The 24,060-nt window shown below is 43.3% G+C and overlaps 1 protein-coding gene across 10 annotated transcripts in view; it reads left to right on the forward strand.

Moving 5' to 3' along the window:
- The window catches only part of LOC148425202 (uncharacterized), a 102,713-nt gene that overhangs the window by 68,155 nt on the left and 10,498 nt on the right, over window positions 1-24,060 (forward strand). Inside the window, exons 3-6 of one of the 10 annotated variants that reach the window (XR_015865398.1) lie at window positions 10,156-10,264; window positions 16,508-16,648; window positions 16,781-16,808; window positions 17,175-18,042. Coding sequence is in view for 3 of the 10 variants with exons in the window: in XM_088413415.1 (XP_088269541.1) it covers window positions 10,156-10,264; window positions 16,508-16,577 (179 nt within the window). In the remaining 7 variants the exon portion in view is untranslated. Of the gene's footprint in view, window positions 1-1,163; window positions 1,218-10,155; window positions 10,265-16,503; window positions 18,043-24,060 lie in introns of those variants that run through there. The other 9 variants (XR_015865396.1, XR_015865399.1, XR_015865400.1 and 6 more) reach the window with 9 other exon arrangements.

A 24,060-nucleotide genomic window follows, 5' to 3' on the forward strand; every position in this document is an offset into this window, starting at 1 on the left:
CTTTTTTGTTTAAACTGGAACTTTTTTAAACGAGAACTTATTTTTAAACAAGCACATATCACCGGCGATTTCCTTCTCTTTTATCCATAATAGAAGAAGCCTCTTCATTTTGTTGTTGACCGAGGTCCGTCCCCTGGCAAGGAAAGTCATGCCCTTAGAAGACTTGCTTGCTTTAATAGCTTCCTTGTTCTTGAAAATTGTACCGATTGTCGAGCGGTTACGGCCATACTCACTAGCAAGGTTAACTATGCGTGCACCTCTGTATTTTTTTATTATCTCCTCCCTCTTTTCTATTATCATCCTCTTCTTCCTTTACCGGCACTTGCAATTTTAGAAGCCATGTCTAACAGATAAAAGTTTGCAAAGTCTTCACAACACACCGACCAGCTCGTGCCATCTAGCAAAATGAGGGAGTTCGGCCAATAGCATATCGACATTTCTGTGATTGATGTAACGCTGACCAATAGCATATTGGCATCTCTGTGACTGCCTTAAGCGACCAATGGCATATCGGCTTTTCCGTGACATGCGAGAAAAGTTCTTTTTGTTGATGCAGCAAAGCGAAAAAAATAGTGCGGACACACTGACCGGCATGTTGGATGGTTCGTAAGACGAAAGGTTTGTGCGTAAGGGGGGACAAAAAATCGCTGCGGTCCACATCGTAAGATGAAAAATACATAAGACAGGGGGTTCGTAAACCGGAGGCCCACTGTAGTTTTATTTAGGCAATTTGATAATGGTGGAGTAATGAGAAATTCTATAGGTTTGATAATGAATCATTAATGTGGCATGGTCAAATACAATTGTGTTCAGGAATCCAAATATTACTCTCGATGAATCATTAATATGGCATGGTCAAATACAATTGTGTTCAGGAATCCAAATGTTATTCTAAATGTAATCATTTAAAAAAAAATATGCTCATTAGGATAGTATTGTGTACTTGTATATAAACAGACTGTCCCTTTTTCTCCTATGTCATCAGTATGCTCTTACTTTCAATTGCTTTAGAATTGTATTAAATGATAGAACAAACAGGAATACGAATTCAACCTAACACAATATAGGGATCAGAACAAACTGACACTCCATCAGTCAGACGATTGTTTGTGAAATAACCAAGTAAAACGCAATGATTCTTGATCCTGTATTTCACTTTACAGCATCCTGATGTAGCGCTGTCATCCCCATTCTCAGAGTTTGAAGGTATTGAACAGGTAAATTCATTTGGTAAATTGAATTCATCCATCTGTCCGTCCATTATGCCCCGCTTATCTGGGGTCTGGTACCGGGGGCAGCAGCCTCAACAGGGAATCCTGACTTCCACATTGTTCAGCTCCTTCATGGCTATCTCCAGGCATTCCTAGGCCAGCCGAGAAACATATTCTCTCCAGTGTGCCCTAGGTCATCCCCGGGGCCTCGTTCCGGTGTGACATAGCCGGTGGCAAATCGGATTTGCGGCCCCATGTTTTGGACACAGGTGATGAGAGGGGCGGATCTGTCAACTGATCACCACCTGGTAGTATGTTGGCTCCTATGGTGGGGGTGAGGATGTGACAGACGTGACGGACCCAAACGTATTGTGGGGTCTGCTGGGAATATCTGGCAGAGTCCCACCTCAGAAGGAATTTCAACTCCCAACTCTGGGAGAATTAGTCCCACGTTTCGGGGGAGAGGGGCCATGTTCCGCGCCTCCATTGTCGAGGCGGCTGATTGGAGTTGTGTAAGGTAGGCAGCGCCTGTCGTGATGTATATCTCTGAAACCTTTGGTTGACAAGGGTAAGGAATGCCTTTAAGCTTAAGAAGGAGTTCTATTGGGTCTTTTTGGCCTGTGGGAATCCAGAGGCAGCTGACAAATACTGAGTGGCCAAGCGGAGGGCAGTTTGGGGCAGTTGCCGAGGCAAAAACGCGGGCATGAGAGAAGTTCGGTGAGGCTATGGAAAATGAGATCCAGATTACTTTGAGAAAATTATGGTCCACCATCTGGCGTCTCAGGAGGGGTAAGCTGTGCATCATAAATATTATTTACAAAGGATATAGCGCGCTGCTGACCTCAACTCCGGACCTCGTAAATCGGTGGGCAGATTTCTTCAAAGACCTCCTCAATTCCTCCGACATGTCTTTCTCAGAGGAAGCAGAGTCTGGAAACACAAGTGGGCTCTCCCATCTCTGTGGCTGAAGTCACCAAGGTGGTAAAAAAAAGTCCTTGGTGGAAGGGCCCCAGGGGTGGATGAGATCTGCCAGGAGTTCCTAAACGCTCTGGATGTTGTGGGGGCTGTCCTGGTTGACACGCCTCTGCAACATCACTCGGACATCGGAGACAGCGCGCCTCTAGATTGACAGACCGATGTGATGATTCCCCTTTTTAAGAAGCGGGACCAGAAGGGTGTGTTCCAATTATAAAGAGATAACACTAAAGCTTCCTCTATAAGGTATATTGGGGGTCCTGGAAAGAAGGGTGCATCACGAAGTCAAACCTCGGATTCAGGAGGAGCAGTGTGGTTTTCGTCCTGGCTGAGGTACAATGGACCAGCGCTACACCCTTGGCAGGATCCTCAAGCATTTGTGGGAGTTCTCCCAATCAGTCTGTGAGTGCTTTATGGACTTTGAGAAAGAGTGAAGGCCTTAGACAGTGTCTCTCAGTGAATTCTGTGGGGGGGCTGCTTCAGAAGGGGGGCTACCTAGCCCTCTGATATGGGCTGTTCGGGCCCTGTACCATCGATGTCAGAGTTTAGTCTGTATTTCTGGCGGGAAGTTGAATTCGTTTACAGTGAGAGGTGGACTCTTCCAAGGCTGCCCTCTGTCATGGACTCCGTTCATTAACTTTATGGACAGAATTTATAGTTGCAGTTGAAGTAATGAGGGTTCCAGTATTGCGTTTCTGCTATTAATGATGATGTGGTGTTGTTGGCATTTTCAGGCCGGGACCTCCAACTCACTGAACCGATTTGAGTTTGAAGCACATCCATCATCTTCCGCTTATCGTGGTTCGGGTTGCGGGGGCAGCCCCCTCAGCAGGGAAGCCCAGTTTTCCCTCTCTCCGGCCATTTCGTCCACCTCCTCTAGGGGAATCCCCAGGTGTTCCTAGACCAGTTGAGAGGCATGGTCCCTCCAGCGTGTCCTGGGTCATCCCTGGGGCCTCCTCCTGGTTAGACATGTCCATAACACCTCACCAGGGAGATGTCTGGGAGGCATGATAACTAGATGCCCAAATGTTGGAGGAATTGAATAAACCTTTCTTTAGTCATTTCGTAATGAATCAATAATTAGTTAATGGTGTGCCAATCAATAATGACATGTTAATTGACATAATCAATACAGCAATCAGTAGTACTCAGTTGAGTAAAGCACGTGTACCAATCCATCATGTGTAAGCAATTACATTGATCAGATGTTCTTACTTGTTGATATGATTTATTAGTGTTGTTGATTCATACAGTGAGTATACATTTGACACCTTTTCATTAGATATTAGGGTAACAACATGTTCCACATATTTCATGTGTGTTCTGGGTCATGTTAGTGATAATGGTTGTTGAGGTCTTTTCAGTCATCATCAGGGCCCTGTCAAACAGCATCCAGGGCCCAGGGTAACCTGAAGACTCCCCAGAAAAGAAGAAGTTGGTTGAGGAAGTGTTGTGGACCTGAGTGTTCTACTTACTGGAACATGTTGTTGCGTATTGCATTGTGCCACTCACACACACGCACACGCTCATCTTTCACAAATGTTTATTACAAGACTTCGGGTTCCAGCGGCACATATTGCTCCCCCATGCATTTCTACCTTTTAGGGCCGGAACCTTCATGTAACTTAGGGATCTCGAAAATAATAAAACTAGGGGGTACGGGGAAGAGTCTCAGAGCGGGGCATTACTGCAACCATTTTGGTCCTGTCTTGCTCATGCTTTAGCATATACGTGCCTTCTCTCTTTCTTATTTAAGACATTGGGTTCGGCAGGTGTCTACTTAGTGAACCTAACACTGAACCAGCTCTACTGGCTCCACTCAACGGAGAGGAGCAGCAGTTCAACACTGGGTCCCTCCCGGATGACCAAGCTTCTCACCCTATCTCTAAGGGAGATCCCAGACAACTTGCAGAGGAAACTCATTTTGGCTGCGTGTCTCCGAAATCTCATTTTTTGTTCACAAAAGACAGCTTGTGAGGGCAGGAACGTAAATCGCTTTGCCTTTTTGGCTCAGCTCTCTTTACCAGGGTCCAGAACACTGCAGACGTTGAACTGATCCATCTTCCCTTCCATTCTACACTCACACATGAACAAGACCCCAAGATACTTGAACTCTTCCCCTTGGGGCAGGACCTCATCTCTGACCCGGAGAGGACACTCCACCCTTTTCCGACTGAGGGCCATGATCTCCAATTTGGAGATGCTGATCTTCATCCTTGCTGCTTCACGCTCAGCTGTGAACTGCTCCAATGAGAGTTGGAGGTCACGGTCTGAAAAAGCCAACTACGTCACATCATCCACAAATAGCAGAGATGAAATTCTGAAACCAGACCTCTCCTCAATGCTTCGACTGCGCCTACAGATTTTGTGAATAAAGGTAATGAAAAGAAATGGTGACAATGGGCAGCCTTGGCGGAGTCCAACCACCACTGGAAACGGATTCGACTAACTGACAGAAATGTGGTGTTAAAGGGACCAAATTGGCACTATCAAGGCCTTGGGTACCCCGCACTTTCAAAGCGCCTACCACAGAACTCCCCAAAGGACACGATCTAACACCTTCTTCAAGGCCACAACACACATGTAGACTGGATGAGTGAACTTACTTGTACTCTTGAGGATCCTGCCGAGGGTTTAGATTTGGTCCACTCTTCCACGGCCAGAACTAAAACCACTCTGCTCCTCCTGAAATCGAGATTCGACATCCTGATAGACCCTCCTCTCCAGCACTCCTGAATAGAATTTACCGAGGAGGCCGAGGATTGTGATTCCTCCATAGGTGGAAAACACCCTCCAATCCCATTTATTAATAAGGGGAACCACCACCCCAATCTGCTAATCCAGAGGTCTTGTCTCCGATGACTATGCGATGTTGCAGAAGCGTGTCTGCCAGGACAGCTCTACAACATCCATAGTATTTACAAATACCCAAGTTGAGGTCAGCAGCACCCGGGGGGGGGGGGGGGGCATTTCAAGCACACCCCTCCAGTTCTAATTGCCTACGTGAGCATTGAAATTCTCCAGCAGAACGCGGGAGTCCCCAGAGGGAGCACTGTCCCTCAAACGCTCCCGAAACTCCAGAAAGGGTGGGTACGCTGAACTGTTGTTAAGTGCATAAACACAAACCACAGTCAGGACCTGTCCCCCCCATGGGAAGGCCAAAGGAGGCTACCCTCTCGTCCAGTGGGGTAAAACCCAATCTCCAGGCTGGTGGAAAATATGTATGTCCAAACCAGCTCTGCGCCTCTCACTGCGGGCAACTCCAGAGTGGAAGAGAGTCCAACCCCTCTTGACAGGACTGGTACCAGAGCCCAAGCTGTGAAGTGAGTCGGAGTCTCGATCCTGCGCGCCAACTATGGCTCCTTGCCTGCCAGAGAGGTGTCATTCCATGTCCCAAGAGCTAGCTTCTGCAGCTGGAGTTGGAGTGCCAAGTTTCCTGCCTTTGCCCGCCGCTCAGCTCACACTCTACCCGGCCCTATGGCCCATCCCACAGGTGGTGAGCCCCATGAGCTGAGCCCAGCTGAGCCCAATGGATGTGGGCTTGGTTACCAGGTACTAGCCAGCGAGCCCCTCCTTCAGGCTTGGCTTCAGAAGGGGGCCACAGTGATCGGCGTCCGAGTGTGGGAAAACTCCACTCCATGTACTTTAGCCAACATTAGAGGACAATGGTTCATGCTTAGTCTGGTTCCTTACTTAGGACCTATTTGCCACTCAGCTCACACTCCACCCGACCCCTACGGCCCATCCCACAGGTGGTGAGCCCCATGAGCTGAGCCCGGCTGAGCCCAATGGTTGTGGGCTTGGTTACCAGGTACTCGCCAGCCAGCCCCACCTTCAGGCTTGGCTTCAGAAGGGGGCCACAGTGACCGGCGTCCGAATGTGGGAAACTCAACTCCATGTACTTTAGCCATCATTAGAGGACAATGGTTCATGCTTAGTCTGGTTCCTTACTTAGGGCCTGTTTGCCCTGGGTGACCTTGCCAGGGGCATAAAGCCCCAGACAACTTAGCTCCTCAGATTATTGGGGCGTGCAAACCCCTCCACCACGATAAGATAACGGCACAGAGAGGGACGAGTGTGAAGCCCTGGGTCAATGATGATCAGAATCATGGTCTCAGTTCAAAAAAAGGTGGAGTACACTTTCCGAGTCGGGAGTAGATAACGCCCTGCCCCAAGTGTTGGAGTTTAAGTATCTCAGGATATTTTTTGTAAGTGTTGGTAGTATGGAAAAGCAAGCGGACCAAACTATCCGTTTACCAGTCGATCTACATTCCTGCCCTCATCTGTGGTCACGAGCTATGTGTCGTGGGCTAAAGAATGAGATCCTGGATACAAGCGACTGAATTGAGTTTCCTTCACATGATGATGTCACCCTCATAGATAGGGTGAGAAGCATTGTCATCCGGGAGGCGCTCAGTGTCAAGCCCCATTGCTTCTCTGAATTGAGAGGCGCTAGTTGAGGTGAACGCGTCCCTGGTAAAGTGTTCCACACATTGGAAAAGGCCTTGGGATGACCCAGGAGACGCCAGAGAGATGATGTGTTTGGCCTGCCTGAGAACGCCTGGGGATCCTCCCGGGGGAGCTTGACGACATGACCAGGGAGAGAAAAATCTGTGCTTCCCTGCTCAAGCTGGTGCCCTCACAACCAACCGTACTGTAGAACGAAGCGCTTTAAAATGATTGGGTGGTATGGGTGCGGTGTTGAGGCGGTATGAGAGCCATTTATTGTCCTGTTTTACAAATTTTCAAATCACCAGTAATATTTTGATGCACACAAAAACTTGTGTAATACTTTGTAATCGCAGCCACATTTGAGCTATGCATGTTTTGTTTTTTGTTTTTTTTTAATGTGCAATCCCATATGGTTTTGCAATTTTCTGCAAACATGCTCTACAGAGATTTTTTGTTTTGTCCTCAGGACTGTAAGGTAAAGGTAAAGCAAATTGAATGCATTGCTTTTTCCAAAGTGTCCACATTGAGCCATTATAGCCAGAAACCAAACAGCGTTCTAACCAGATATCTACAGCACCCTTGTCTCTGACTATATTCCTAATGGTGTAACTATATAATTGATGGTAACCCTTTTTACATGATAAAGCATAAAGCACTGACAAACCCAGAGAAGAAAATGGTGTTGCAACTGTGACTGTATATTGGCCTAACATTTTCTAACTCTGTTACAGTTTGTTCAAGAGTCTGGCATCTATCCTGCTACAGACAGAAGAACGATGGGGATAGAGTATTAGATTTTGATGAGAATAGTCAAAGTGAATACAGTAATCCCTTGTTTATCGCGGGTTACGTTCCAAAAATAACACGCGCAAAGTGAAATCCGTGAAGTAAGCCAGCTTTATTTTTTTTTATTATTTTACAATGCAATACTAAACTATAGAATAAAAACAAAAATCAAAACCTGTTTTAAAGCCCCAAATTTGTTTAAAACAATCATTTTAATATAGTAATACAAAGTTGGAAACATTGTCACTCACGTATTTCACCGTCCCAGCTATGTCTCTTAGTCCTGAACCTGCACATTGTTATGAGTAATTGTAAGGCTCTTTCTTTTGCTGAGCAAGAAATTTTTTAGAAACGGATATGCCTGGACATTGAATTAAAATGAAGCCTCTTATATCATAACAATACACTTGAAATTTCAATTTATTATAAAAGAAATAAAAGTCAGATTTCCGAAGCTGCGCATTTCTCCGTTGCTGTCTCTGTCTACATAGCGTGTGTGTGTTTGCTCTCGGCACGCCTACGAGTCACGTGATCGGCTCCCAGAGACCAAGCTGTCAATCAATGTGCTTACTAGCACGTTCGCACACGGCAGTTGGAAGAGAGACACAGGAGAAGAAAGCAAGTTTTTTATGGCGTCATAGTTTTTGGATCCTCGTGCCCTTTGTAATAAATTGACAAGTGAAAAACCAATACAGTACAGCGTCGATATTTTATTTCGAGACAACGGTAAAGAACCTGAGCCATTCAGAATTTAGAGCACAATGCGCTGTAAAAAAAAAAAAAAAAAAAAAAAATATATATATATATATATATATATATATATATATATATATATATATATATATATATATATATATATATATATATATCCACTGTAAAAAAAATTCGTGAAGCAGCGAACCAGTGAAAGATGGACCGCGATACAGTGAGGGATTACTGTATGTCCCAGATTCAGAATCTGATTCAGATTCAAGCATGATTTTGGAAAGAATACCATCATTGCCCAGTAATAGTTCATCTAACAGATTGGACACATGTAACAAACGAAGCCAGCACGTCAAAATGTTTGCCCTTTCCTGCCAAGCCCGCAGAGGTCGCTTCCGGTGAAACACCCGATTCAGAGGTTTCTAACGAAGACTCATCAAATAGGCATGTGACAAACACAGATAAACAAACTCTACCACTTGAGTTGACCAACAGAAACTACTGTTTTGTATGTGGTAAATCACAAAGTAGACTGACTTGCCACCTGAAAGTACACGTCTCACCCTGAAGTTTTATATGCATTTTATCTCCCTGAACACTCACAGGAATGCAAAGGGCTATTTCTTAAAATGCGAAACTGGGGGAATTTTTTAAATATCACTGGGATCCTCAGTGGTGAAAAAGGAAAATTAAAAGTAAAAAGGATGCCTAAAGCTCCTGCTTTGACTCAACAATTCTTGCACTGTATGCACTGTTAGGCATTACACATAGACATAAAGAACTGTGGAGACATGTCTGAAGATGTCCTTTTAGGCCAGAAGAGGAGAATTTGGATAAACAAGGACGAACTAGAGTTCTGTTTGGCTACAGCCCAAAAGACTGTATTCAGCCAACACTTCTCAAGTGGAATTTGAAAGATTCTTACTAGAATGAACATGGATGATATTAGCCTGGCTGTGCGAAATGACCTATCCATTGATCAGTTGGCCCAGCCAGGACAAGACTCAACAAAGCATGAATACATTCGTCAAAAGCTCCGGGAAGTGGGAAGACTGCTGATTTGTCTGCGTGCTGTCTTCTCTATCAACAGCATGGAAGAAGCCATAAAGCCCTCAAACTTCCTGACAGTATTCAAGCTGTGAAAAAAGGTCCTGGGTTTAATGATGAAAGCCTCTCCAATGAAACACCAAGCCTGGCTTTGAAATTGGGACAATCGCTCAAGAATATTTGCGACCACATTCATTCTCGTGCCCTAATGGCAGAAGATGACACATTGGTAAAGTCAACAGAAACTTTCATGAAACTGTATAAATCTCAGTGGTGTGAGCTGGTTTCCCCACAAAGCCCTGCACACCCTGAGCAGTGCCAAGTACATATAATAAACCAACAACTGCCCTTCACAGAGGAAGCCCAGGTCCTTCATCAGTACCTCCAGAAGACGGCACACAGTGCAGTTACTAACTGAATAGAGCAAGCAACACCAAAGAACCAGGCTGAGCTAGCTAAAGTTACTTTAGCACAAATTAAAGTAACTTAAGCCTAATTAAGGCAAATTAAAGTATTCAATCGTAGACGTGCTGGAGAAGTCTCAAAAATGTTCATCAAAAGTTTTGACGAGAGGGACAGAACACAGCTGCATAAAGATGTAGCCATGGGTCTGTTGACGCAAGAAAGTGTGAGCCGGGACCTTGGCCCAGCTGTTGGTGGCGCCCGGCTGGCTCTTTTGTTATGTCTTGTAATGTGCAATGATTTGCTGAATGAATAAACAGCAGGCGGGGACGCTTGAGCAACAAAAAAATGCTATTGACAACGCATGAGTATGTACGCCAAGCTTTTTTCCCTTTGCCTTGGTGGAGAAAAGTCAATCTTGGCTGGTCTGAGTTACTATTTTGCTGTTTAGCAGCAGGGCTTGTCTTAGGCTACTTTTAAAGATAACCCTGACATAACCTGGTCCCTTCTCTTCCTTGGACGATCGACGACGACTGAACCAATCGGTGCACCATTGGAATCTGTTGGATTCTGGAAGCCCTCCTTTCCACGAGGCCAGACGTCGAATATCACTCACCGGAGAAACGCAAACACCATCCAACGAACCAGAGTGACTCGACCAACGGAGACATTGCAAGAACAAAAAGGTCAGTCTGTCCATCGGACCTCAAACGAACAGTCCATCAGATCTTAAACGAACAGTAAAGATCAGCCTGACGAGTCTGACGGGTTCAGTCTGAACGGTCCATTGGACCTTAAACGAAACGGTCTATCGGACCTTAAACGAACATCTTGACGGGTTCAGTCTGACGATTCTGAATGGTCCATCGGACCTTAAACGAACTGTCTGAACTAAAAAGAGAAAGTTTAACATCTGGTGCACAGTTACTGATCATTTCTGTGAGATGTGAGTGTTGGATGAATGTGGAGTGAATGTCCTGAGTGACGGGAAATCTAAATTTGGTGAAACAGTCGTGAGTTTAAACACCTTGGGATATCTGCCTTACGAGGTAGAAGCTCGGTATCTGACACGACACCAGGCATGTATTGTAACACTTTTTCCGTGACAAAGGAAACATAGTTAATCATGAGTAACAAAAATAAGTCCTCCAAGGTTGCAACTCGGCCCAAGGAGGCAGAATGGGAAAAGGAATGTTGTTACACTGTAGATGAATTGAAAGAACATGTACATTTAGTACAAATAGAAAGTACTAAGTGTGGAAAAATGGAAAAACCAAGATGACTGTGGCGGATTGGAGAAAGTGTAGGGAAAGTTGTCATAGAAGGACAAAAAAAGAGTAAAAACAGTGATGATAAACAATGGTTTGAATGCAAGGCTTTACTTTATAGAGCCAGACAGAAATGAGAGAGGAAAGTGGCTGAAAAAAAAAAAAGAAAGTAGACAATGATATGACTACAGCCACTGCCCTGTCAGCAACTAATGTAGCCAGACAGGAACCCAAATTAATGGTGGAAAACAGACACCAACAATTTGTACCTGAGTTTACCACCATATTCTTAAATCCAGACACTTGAGGTTTTCAGAGGCGGACTTGAAAACCAGGCAAGACCGTGACCACGGCAGTAAAAGCCCTTTTAGGGACTGGGTCTCGGCTCCACATCTGAGTACTGAGGGTTGACATGAAGCCAAAGGAGTAAAGCCATTTGAAATGGTGTGTGCAAAAAATGTGTCTTGTACGTGCTTAATAGAGTCCGCATATACGTTGTAAACTGTATGTTGTGTGATGTGGACCTGCGTGTGTATCTGTCGGTTTCCTGGTGTGTAACTATTGGTGTTTTACATGTTTGTATGTTAGATTGTTAGAAATAAACAATGAACTTGGTTTAAATTAGGCTAAAGGGCATTGTTAGATTATGCTTTATCTAGCCTGCATGGTTAAAAGTCAAAATGACAAATTTTAGATGGTTTCAAATCTGGGGTTTGCGGGCAAAAACTGGTTCATTTACAGGGTTAATTCTCAGCACACAGGAGAAATGAGAGAAAAATGGTAAAATATATTATGGGATTAGGTGATACTAAATTATCAACTAGGAGGTGTTCAAATGCTAGATTAACTGGCAATAAATAATTAGTGGTTGAAACAAATAAAATACACAAGGTTGTTGTGTTATATGTGAGGCTATGCCAGAGGTGGATAGCTAGATAATGTTGAATTAATTGTAAATGATGTGTTTTCATAGATTAATAACATGTAGGCATGACTTGTCTTATGATAGCCAGCTTCGGAGACTGTGGTATGAAAATGAGAAATGATTGTGAGTGTAAACCTGTGAAGCTTTGTTGAAATTTTCAGTTTGCTGCATGTGTTGTTGTTATTGTTGTTGCCATAGTTGGGAGAATTGTCATTATTGCTAAAGTTGATTTTGTTGTTGTTGTTCTTTAAAGTGGAAAATATTTGAAATTGGGAAATTGATAAGAGACCACTAAATTTGCTAGAACAAAGCTGAAGAAAAACTTCAAATAGCAAAATTGATAAAAGAGAAAACGTTGGATAAGTAAATAGCAGCAGCCATTTAATGACCTGTAGAGAAAATAAAACAGCCAAGTAGACACCAAACAAAGCTGCTTGGGAGGATTGCAGATTATGGGACAAAGCAGGGGTGCAGAGAGCAGGAGTGGCAGTCAGAGGCCTCTGCCTCCCTTTTTACCACAACTGCGACTTATTTTGTAATTTATCCTCCACTTTCTGAAAACAGGAATATGACCCTTCTCTGCCAACCACACCTGTGTAAAATTTGCATGGATACGTGATAGGGAGTTGTATTTCTTGATCCAAGTTGCGAACCCTGCATGTTAAGATAAAGGAGGCAGAAATGGAAGAATTACTTTTGTTTGCAGGCCCTGCCCAAAAGCAGTACATAAAATTGGAGGAAAGCCTGGCAACTTACAAAATAGGAATCAAAAATGTAGAAGATTGATCCCATATAGGGTTATAATTGTTTGGACAGATTAGCATGATAGATGGAATGATGGAAAAACAGGCTGAACATATTGACAGCAGCTAAAAAAAAATGCAAGGCTAAATTGAATTACTACAAATACTACAAATAAAAGTGTGGACGTGAGTGAACTCTAACACTCAGAGATTAATTAAATTCACTATTCAGATGAGAGTGGAATAGTAGAGAAAAGGTAGAAGAAAGTAGGGAAGAAAACAGACATTCTGGTGTGATGGAGAAGAGGAAGTGCATTGTGTTGGAAACAGGAATTGTGGTAGAGGAAAAGAAGGTTGTAAGAGAGACTTGAAAGACAAAATTGAATGCATAAGAATTTTGGGGTTGTAGCAAGAAAGATTTTGGGCAAGTGAAAAAAAATCGTTGGCAGAACTAATGAGATAAAGATGGCAGAATTGTTCGTGATGGACAAAAGGAGGCCGTTGCAAAGGCCCAAAAACACAGACCAAACGACAAATTATGCCATTTTTGGGGCTGAGTAATTATTGCAGCACATGGATTCCAAAAATGATTTTGAATTGACTAGGCCACTGCCGGATATCATTTATAAAAAAAGCTGATGATGCATTTGAAAGTGTGAAATTGGAATTGATTAAGTCATACGTATTGGCACTACCTGATTACAGCAAACCATTTGAGCAAAGAGTGACAACTAAACAGGGATTCATGACATCAGTCTTGTTGCAGAAGCATAGCGGGAAACTGAGGCCAGTCGAATTTTTTAGAAGGAATTGGATGCAGTTGCTGGGGCATCACCTGAATGTGTTCAGGTGGTGCTGGCCGCAGCATTGGCAATGGAGGCTTCAGTGGATGTTGTGTTGTTTCACTCCCTCATGTTGAGAATTCCCTATGTATTTGTTTTGTAGTTAGAAAAAAAAATGACACTTTTATCGCCTGCATGACATTTATATTGCACCACGTTACTTTTATCACAGGGACACATTGTAATTGTTACATGTGGAGCATTAAACCCCGCAACACTTTTGCTCACACCTGTAGACGGCACCCCACATGACTGTGGCAGCCACGTCCAAATTTTCACAAAACCAAGACCTGACCTGACTGACACCCCTCTCCCGACTGGAGAAGTTGTTTTTGTTGACGGTTCAGCAAGCAAAGGGGAAGACTGCTGCAACAGCGTGGGATTTGTGGTTACTAAATATATGAAAATTTTGTTTCAAGGAACATTAAAATCGACATGTTCAGTGCAAGCAGCTGAATTGGCTACGCTGATCAAAGCGTGTGAAATATTTGAAAGCAAAGATGTTATAATATGGACAGATAGCCAGTATGGCATGTGTTTTGTCAACTTTGGGCTAACCACGGCTTCAAAACCACAATAGGAAAAGAAAACCCAATTACAGCAGGAAACCAATTAGGCAAACAAAGCAGCCAAATAAACAGTCATAGGTGTGCCCACAGTTGCCAAAGCACAAGACAACCGCATTGACACCCACATTGACACACCTCGTGATGAACAAGACACACAGACCATCTTGAAATCAAGGTAAAAATCAGCTCCCAAACTGGAGCAACAATATTGGCTAAATAAAGGAGCACAACAAGATTTTGAAGGAATAAGTAGATGGAGACAATGGTGACTAAAGTTTTGATTTGAATGAGCTGCAAATTTGACACATGAGCTTTGCCATGTGTCAACAGGGAGGAATATATATGATCAGTTGGATATGTGTTCACATTATACTCAAAAAATTTTTTGTAAATGTTGTGATGTCTGTTTTCGGAATAATGCACAAGTTTATTTGTGATCAAGTCGAGGCAATTTTTCCAGAAGCAACCGAACCATTTCATATGATTATATATGGATGACATTGAATTAAAAAAAGGCATTAGGAAAGCAATATTGCTTCGTCATATTAGATGCATTCTTAAAGTAGGTTGAATTATTCCCAACAGCGCATTGTGATGCAAAAACAGTTGTCAAAGCATTGTGTGATCGAATCATACCGACATTTGGCATTCCAAGAGTAATTAAAAGTGACAATGGATTACATTTTGTAAAAAAGCTGTAACAAAAGTTGAAGAACTGTTGAATATCAGAAGAGCTTGTTGAAAGAACAAATGGGACAGTCAAGGCCATATTCATAAAAACAATGCAAGTGATAAAGAGACAGCGACCAGATTGCACTCCTATTGTGGCCACAGGAACGAGTATTGTTCCGCTGAAGGAAAAACGTTATCACCATTTGAAATAGTATATGAAGGATCATACGGACTACCAGACTTTAAACCTGACCAGCCACCTAGTAGATGTTTTATTCCAGTTCACATGAAAAGACTGTTTGGCACAAGGGAGATGCACAAGCACAAGGACAAGCCAGTGTGTTCTATCGCACATAATACCCAGGTCTAGATAGGAGACCAGGTGTTCCTCAAGGTGCTAAGACGACCTCATTGGGACAGTGAACGCTGGGATAGCATCAACACCAACTGCGGTGAAAGTTGAAGGACGCGACGGGTGGATCCACCAGTCGCAGTGCAAGATCCTTCGACCCCCTGTTGACGGGCCTAGCGACGCCAGTCCCTCGAAGTGAGGATCAGCACCCCCAAGTGCATGGACGGTGCATCAATGAAAGACCACAGTGGGAGAAAGGGTTTTTGTGGTAAACACACCCCTCTCAGGAGAATGGCTTGTCCTCCAGCACTCCTCCGAGCAGCATGCTGCTTGGTGCCGGGCGGCACCCTTGTGTCCGGACGACCAACAACGCCTACCTCTCAGAGACAGCGGTTGCCCACTAGCGTCATGGGCAACCTCCAGCTCCTGATGGACATTACGGAAACAGTGATAAACGTTACATTTATTTAACTATTGAGAACTCCACCCATAGGTCCAAATGCAACTCTGACAAACCACCGGTCCCAATCACCAGACAAACTCCAGGGCTTTGAGCATTCCTGACAAAGACAAATTGATTGACAAAGCAAATGCAGCGGGTTTGCATTTGCCATAATTAGTGCTTTATTTCCAATGACTGTGTACAAACACACCGAGTTGCTCAATTATTTAAATCATAAAGTATACAGGTTGACTAATTTCATGGAGGCACCTTTTACGCACACAGCTTCACAATTACACGCTACTTAACTTATAACCATCCAAAACAGATAATCATGGATGCTGTTGGGGTTAGCAGTGCAAGAGACCATGGCCATGGCTGAGTATCAGCCCATTAACCCCGACTCTGACGACGACTCAACAAATATGTTAACCAATAAGATGTACCTACGGTAAAGATTTTAGACATAAGATGGTGATATGTTTTGTGATGTGTGTATATATACTGAATGCATTGGACCAAAACCAGCTCTAGCCTTTGTTTATTTTTCTTTTGTAACACGCTCTTGCTTGGGAAGGGTTTCTACTATTTTCCCACTCGGTTTTTGGGTAGTTATCCTCCCACTCAAGCAATAGCTTTCGACATCGGTTGATGTGTTTTAATAATGATAATAAGGGGGAATATGTGAGGGGAATCATATATTAGGTTGTTATCATTATGTGCTTATTTCTAGTCTAGAATTGTGTGCATTGCTATCCATCTATACAGTCCAAGTTCATCTCGCCCCAGTCCTTAGATAAAGCTGTTGACGCAGGTAAGTGTGAGCTGGGACCTTGGCCCAGCTGTTGGTTGCGCCCAGCTGGCTCTTTTGTTGTGTCTTGTAATGTGCAATGCTTTTCTGAATGAATAAAAAGCAGTCGGGGACGCTTGAGCGACAAAAAATGCTATTGGCAACGCATCCGTTTGTACGCCAAGCTTTTTTCCCTTTGCCTAGGCGGAGAAAAGTCAATCTTGGCTGGCCTGAGTTACTGTTTTGCTGTTTAACACCAGTTTCTTCAGTTAAGGGTCTGATGGATCAATGTTCTGTCTTTATGACTACCTTTTTTTCCTAGAAAGCTTGTCATTTAGAGAGACTGAAAATAATGACAGTGACCATCAGCAAAGGGATCAGACAACCATTGCCTGAACATGGTGAAGATCTGGATCCAGCATCAGTCTGTACGATCCTGGAACATGAACAGGAGTCTGGAGGCCAGGGTGCGTTCTCAGTTTTCTTGATATTTTTTTCTTACATTAGATGGGACAACAATAGTCTTTTTGACAAGGCATTTTTCACAAGTCATTTCATGTTTTTTTTATTTGATACACAATCACACGTAATGTCTACAGGAGAAGACACAAGTCCCTACATCTAGCGGTAAGGCAAAATTTAAGGTCTTTGAATGTTAAAACACTCTTCCCATGGGTTCACCTTTGGGAAGCACGGCCCTCAAGCACGCCTCCAAGATACATGATTCATGACTCCTGCCTCATTGGTCGATAGCAGGAGGGCAGGGCAGGAGTTGTAATATACTTTCAACTCCCATGGTCGCGCCAGGAGCCAATCACGACGTGTCTTGTAGGCGTGCTTGAGAGCCGGGCTTTCCAAAGTCACATATGCTGTTGTGACAGAGACTCTAAATGGAGCTATCAGGCATTGTAAAGAAAACTTAAAGTCATTAGTCATTACTTCTGATTGTTCAAGTACTTGTGTATAACTTTTGTTCTGTTTTTGACCATGCAGTTCTCTCAGGAAAAGACGATGCTGGTCATGATTGTGACGCTAGAAGACAGCCAAAGAGAATGTGGACCAAACCAGAAATCACTGCGGTGATGCGACATTTTGGAGGCCACATTAAGAAAGGAAAATTTGCTTCTAAAGTTGAATGCAGGCAGTCCATGGAAGCAGAAGACTCTGTGTTGTCACAACGTACGGTACAAAATATAAGAGACTTCATAAGGAACTGAATCACCACCATCAAGAGGCAGCAGACTCAGAAAAACACTGTAAACCCATAGTCATTTTCAGCAGTAAAAAGTGTGTTTTTTTTTCGATAATCAATCTGATGAAAATCAGTTTTCATGTACTCTTAATACTTTTACAAATTTACTAAACTGAAAATGTCATCACCTATCTCAAGGCTCATTTGGAAAATGTGTTTTTAAATGTATTAATTGGACAGGAAAAGCTAAAAAAAATGCTAAGAAAATGCTAAATCGGTGTACCAACTCTTTAGATTATTGCACTTGGATTAAAAAGTATTTCGGATGCTATCCACTTTCCAATGTTTAAGTGTGGATTTCCACAATAACTTTGCATTTGTTAAATATTAATAAACAGCTCCACTATAAAACTCACACATAAAAAAAGGTGATTTGAGTTAGTGGATTTTTTTTTTCTTGATCTTGATAGACTCAGTTGGGTCTCTTGTTATTGTTCCCTGAGAATGCATGATTCAGTATTTTTGACAGACATTGTTTACTGTTTGATAATCAGGGATGGTTGTAATTTTATATAATGCTATTAATTTTATAATGGCAGGCTACTTGGTGTCTTCATTGAAAGAGCCTGGGTTAAAGGAACTATTGTAAATAAAGACAAATGTCTACAACCTTCATGCAGTTGCTTCTTAATTTGGTAGTTTGGAGTTATGACAACATTGCCTTTTAAGGCCTCAACATTGTTGATACTCTTTACTGTCTTGTGTCTATTAATTAGTTGTGAATGAGCATTCCAAAGGTTGAAATCATCACTCATCTACAGCCAATACTCACGTTTGCTTCTGTGCACTTATTGTATAGAGGTGTCTGGTTAGTGTTTATGTTAATTTTGTGTGTTGGGCGTGTACCCTCGTTGTCCATTTAAAGTCACCATATTCTTGTTGTGTCCATGTATGCCACAATTCAAGTGTCGTCATTGGTGTCTGGTTGGTGTATTTATGTTAATTTTGGATGGTGAAGGTGTGCTCTCGTTGTCCATTAAAAGTCATCGTGTTCCTGGGTTTTGTTCATGCATACCACAATTCAAGTGTCATCCGAAACCACCATCTAGTTAGGTCTTGAGATTTCAGGTTCTGAACCTCCTTTCTAAGAGTTAAAGTGTTCTAAAATTTTCTAAAGTTTTTGGTAGAGATTTAACCTTACTTCTATTGTTCTAGGCCAGAAATGTCCAAAGTCCGGCACGGGGGCCAATTGCGGCCTGTGGTTAATTTCCATCCAGCCTCCGTCATAAAATCAATAACGTCTGGCCCCCATGGAGAATTAATACGTTGGGCAGCAGCGCTGTTACCTACGTGTGCTAAATGCTGCTATCTCTAGGCTCAATTAGGAACAGCAAATTAGTATATGAGTAATTGACTGTATGAGCCCCTAATTTTCTACAATGGCGAGAATCAACAAAAGGAGGAAAGCAGAGCTGCAGTGTGACGCAGTGAGCTGCGGTCAGCACCAGCAGCTTTATATCGCCAACTTTTACTGACAGCTGCATAAGTTTCCGAGATATTCGAGCATTTGGTAAAAAAATGATAAGCTTGTTCGGGTCGACGTTGTTACGTTGTAACACTAAGAACTCGACAGTGGACGACCACAGACCAGACACAGACGAGTGCGAACTCAATATAAGGGTTTTATTAAACAAAGGTAGCACGCAACGCGTGAAAAGGGAATAACATAAACTGGGCAAAGTGGCAACTCAAAATATCGCGATCTGAACACGTGTGTAAAGTCTAACTAAAAGTGACATAGAAACACCTATGTAGTTGACGGCGGAACGCCAGTAGTCTGACAAGGGGGGGAAGGCCACCACCTGGAGGAAGCCGTTAAAACGGAAAGTAACAGACAAAAGCAGACACGAGCAAAAACGCACATACAAAGTAGCAACAGAAATACAACACCAGATGCAATAGCATACGAGGGAACTAGAAAACTAGACCGAATTACAGTATACTCCGACGGCTTCCTCCAGCTCCAGTCGCGTTTAAATAACCCGGTGATTGTTGATGGTGGTCAGGTGCGCGGCTGGTGGCTCTGCCCTCCCGTCAGGGACACACCTGCTCAAGAAGAGAGAGAGTGAGGTGGAGGAGCAAGAGCGTAACAAACGTATTTGTGTGAGAAGACATTCTCGGTTATGATAAGAGCTGTGTGAGGACACGGCTACCAGACTCTCACTTAAAAGACATCTTGCACATGCATGCTACTGCCATAGAGCCACACCTGGCCTTTGTCCTGCACTCCAGATCTCAATTTCACCCATCACACTCATGCGGACGAGTCATTTTTCATTTACGATAAGTCTGAAAACGTTTTTTTTTTTTTAAGTTTTCACTCCAGAATAATAAACATTTAAAAATCCAATCAACATTTATAGTTCCTAATTTCATCTTTTAAATGAACCCTGCACTTATTTAATGTTTTAAATGAGCCATGCACTTGTTGATATGATTATTACTTGCTCATTTCTCCTTTGTTGTGTTTTAGAATTCTATAAATATCAAACAATAATGGTGAGATATTACCTGTGTTATTCTCATGGAGAGGCTTTCTCTCCTAGAGGGCCGTGTCCGTCAGCTAGAGCAGAGTAGTTTGATAATCGTAGATCAGACAGACACATCCGATAGTGACAGTGGGGACCATAGCTCTCCTGCAATGCCGCTAGCGTCGACTAGTGCGGGTCGTAGCCTACCCACTAGTCCGGCTAACATTAGCTCTAAGAAGCCTGCTAGCCGCAGTGAGCCTGTTCACACGCATAATTGTTTTAGCCCTCTTGCTAGGCACACTCCATCTCAGTCTACTGGCTCCCGCACATTAGTTATAAGGGACTCCATCACCCGTAAGTAACATCAAGCTTAAAACGCCAGCCACCGTAATGTGTATTCCTGGGGCCAGAGCACCCGACAATGAAGCTAATCTTAGGGAGCAGACACGCAAGAGGCCTAGACACATAGTGACATAGTGATACATGTCGGCTCTAACGATACTAGAATGAGGCAGTCTGAGATTACAAAGAAGAACATAGCTAGGACTTGTAATCTTTCTAGTAAGATGAGTCGGCATCGAGTTATTGTCTCTGCCCTCTGCCTGCAAGAGGCAATGATGAGAGGTTCAGCAGATTATTCTCACTTAACCGTGGATGGCTAGTTTCTGTAGAGAGCAGGGTTTCCAGTTTGTCGATAATTGCCCCTCTTTCTGGGGCCGGCCCGACCTGCTAAAGATGGATGGCCTTCACCCTAACTGGGAAGGCGCCATCACTCTTTCGAGAAACATAGATTATTGTTTAAGCCTTCCATGACTTCTCACATTAGAGCATGTCGGGTCGCAGGCGAGTAGCGAGCCTGCTAAAAGGGGTGTGGAGTCGTTAAGGCTATAGTTAACCGGCACTAGGCTGGACTGCTACAACACACATAGCATACTTAGTCTAGGTCACTGCAATCCACACACTGTTTCAATACCTAATGCTGAATGCCCTAGTGATAAGATTTCTGCTGAGGTGATGTTAAGGAAAACAGCCGTGCCTCCTTAACTGGTAAGACTAGTGACATAGTACCTAGGCGGAATACTAATATTAATATGTGCGCTGTAGCCGTCAACAATCGAATTCCTACTATACTAACACTGCGGCGAGGTATTAATTACTCAAAATACAAACCAAGCCCCAGCCATCAAAATCTTGTTAGTATTAGTACTACCAACATGAAGACTCAGAATAGTTCAGGAAATTTCCCACTTCAAATTCGGCTTCATAAATATTAGGTCACTCCCCTCAAAAGCCCTTGTAAATGAGCTTATTACATATCACAATCTTAAAGTGCTTGGTCTCTGCGAAACCTGGCTAAAACCAAATGAATTCTTATCATTAACTGAGGCCTCACCCCCAAACTTTGTGGGCTCACACGTTGCCTGTCCTTGTAAAAAAGGGGGAGGTGTCGCCCTAATTTCAGAATCTGATCTTAAACTTAGCACGAGCACTAATCTCACCTTCAAGACATTTGAGGCTCTTGTTATGTGATCGAGCACCTCACCACCATTCTATGTGGTAGTTATTTACTGTCCTCTCGGTCCATACGCTGGATTCTTAGATGAATTCCCTGAACTTATGGCTGACTTAATAACTCACACAGATAATATACTAATTATGGGTGACTTCAATATTCATATGAACTCCCCATTGGAGCCATATGTCTGATCATTATCTTATAACATTTGAAGTCCTAGCTCAGTGTGGTCTCACTGATCACAACCAAGGCTTTAAGAGCCGTGATATTAACTCATCAACCACTGCTGCACTTTCTAAATTACTGCCTTCCGCAACAGCTGCCTTTCCGTCTTTCACTGGTTCAATCGATGAGTTCTCGAATGATTTTAATACGGTTCTTTTAAATTCCCGAAACTCTATTGCGCCGTTGAAACTTAAAACTCGTCCGAAGCGGCACACTCTGTGGTTTACGGATGAAACACGTACGTGTAAATTGTGAAGTAGATAACTTGAGCGTAAATGGCGAACAACTAAACTCGAGGTTTTCTGTCAAGCCTGGTGCGATAGCTTGCTGAAATATAAAGAGGCTCTTAGATTAGCAAAAACAAATTACTTTTCCAAAATGATTAGTCCTAATAAAAACAACCCAAAATATTTATTTGATGCGGTAACACAGCTAACGCAACAGCAGCAGATTAATCATAGTTCCCTCCATTCAGCACACGATTTCATGCAATTCTTTACTCAGCGGATTCAGCTAATAAGGAACGAAATAAAAAAGGCAGCGCCACTTACCCCCTCAGCTGTGATTGTTGACGCTAGGCCGCATAGTGTCTCTTATGGCAATGCGATCTCTGAATCTTTCTCCGTCTCATGTGGTGTCCCGCAGGGGTCAGTACTTGGTCCCTTACTGTTCAACATCTACATGACTCCTTTTGGCGATATTATACGTAAACATGCTATTAGTCTATTGCAGAACGAGCGAGCAAATTGTTGGATGAGTGGCAGTTGGGTAAGGTCACAAATTGGAGTCAGATTACTAACTTGAGTTTATGTTGATTTAGAAATAAAATTCCAACAATTTATGGTGACCCGACGTGATGCAAGAGAGGTAAAAGAAGTCTGGGACTTCAAGAAGTCTGGGACTTCGTGAAAAACCACAAGAGTCTGGGACTCGGGTCTGGGACCCACGTCCACACCAGGTGACGACCTGATAAAGGAGCCACATGTCCGACTGTCTTTCCTCTTGGGCCCACGGTGAAACAAGGTAGGCAGATTCCTTTTCAAATTCTGCACATTGGCAACGCTAAATTATAAGAGGAAGGAGGAGCGGAACGGCGTAAAAGTGTAATTGTGTGGACGTTAGTAGGTTATAAAATCTGGGATTTACCTACTAGAATAGTTTGGAACTATTCGTGGTTACGATACAGTTTAAAATCTGGGATTTACGTATCAGTGTGGAAGCGGTGTGAGTGTGAAAACTAAAATTGTTCTGCGTAAAAAGTGATTGGGACACGCACGGGTGGATTTTGAGATGGCGAATAAGAGGAAGTGTGATAGTGGTCTCGGGTGTGGCACTTCAGATGAACGGACTGAAGTCTGGTCGGAGATTAATGGTCATTACGCTAAGCTGGAATCACAGTTGATTAGTGGAACAGAAAGTAAGAAAATTAAGAAGGAAAAGAACGGTGTCAGAAGTTGTTTCTGAAATTAAGGAAGGATGAATTGTTTCGCGGAGAACCTGGAACATGGGACATGTCGAAGTTAGCGCGGCAGTTACAGAAGAATGGGATGCAGAATGTTGTAAATTTGGTTGCGAAAGTTATGGTGGAAGATGGCATAAAACAATGGATGAGTTATGGAGGGAACTAGAAAGTCAGTTGTTAGCATGTGTGGAAAAGGAGAAGCAAAAAGTAAAACAAGCAAAGTGGAAAAAAAGTGTGGGTGACATGGAAGGAGGATAAAAAGGTTAATAGAGATAAATGTATATTTACACATTTGGCTCAGGATTTTCAAATGGCAGAAAGGGAAGTCATTGCAGTGGAAAAAGAGTTGAGGGAGAAGATGAAGGAAAGTGGATGGATAAAGAGGAGAAATTTAACCAGAGAAAAATAAAGGAGTATGAAAAGTGGCAGCGCAATTTGCATGAAATGTGTTTGATGATGAATGCTGTGGCTGCTGGTCTGGAGGAAAAAGAGGGTCACTTTGACCCGCCATTGGGTGTTGCAAAACAGGGCAGGATCGCTGCACCCCCGAGCACACTGAGCCAACCCAAACTACATCTAATGGTCAAAGAGTAGCTCTGCAAGCCTCAGTTTACGAACTGGGTGGGGAAGGAATTTTTGTAGGGACTGCCAATATTGGAATGACTGACCAGACAACCCCCCAACCCAAAGACATACAACTGGACAGAGCAGTTAGACAGGCGAACTGTGGACAATGTGCATCCCAAGGTCCAGAGTTGTTGTCCTTAGAGGACAAATTAAGAGCCAGTATGGCAAAAGATCGCACGCAGCAGCAGCAGGAGGGAGTAGACACAGACATTGAGACAGGGAAGGGGGGAACCCATTGTTTGATTTCACACTCCCCCCTAACTGACCCCTCTGACTGACTCCTCACCTCTTGCCACATACATGCGATGCATGCACTCAACAGAGGA

Source organism: Hippichthys cyanospilos, chromosome 4 (genome assembly GCF_059441005.1).
Source record: "Hippichthys cyanospilos isolate Australia breed blue-spotted pipefish chromosome 4, RoL_Hcya_1.0, whole genome shotgun sequence".
In the NCBI taxonomy this organism is placed as follows: Eukaryota; Metazoa; Chordata; class Actinopteri; order Syngnathiformes; family Syngnathidae; genus Hippichthys; species Hippichthys cyanospilos.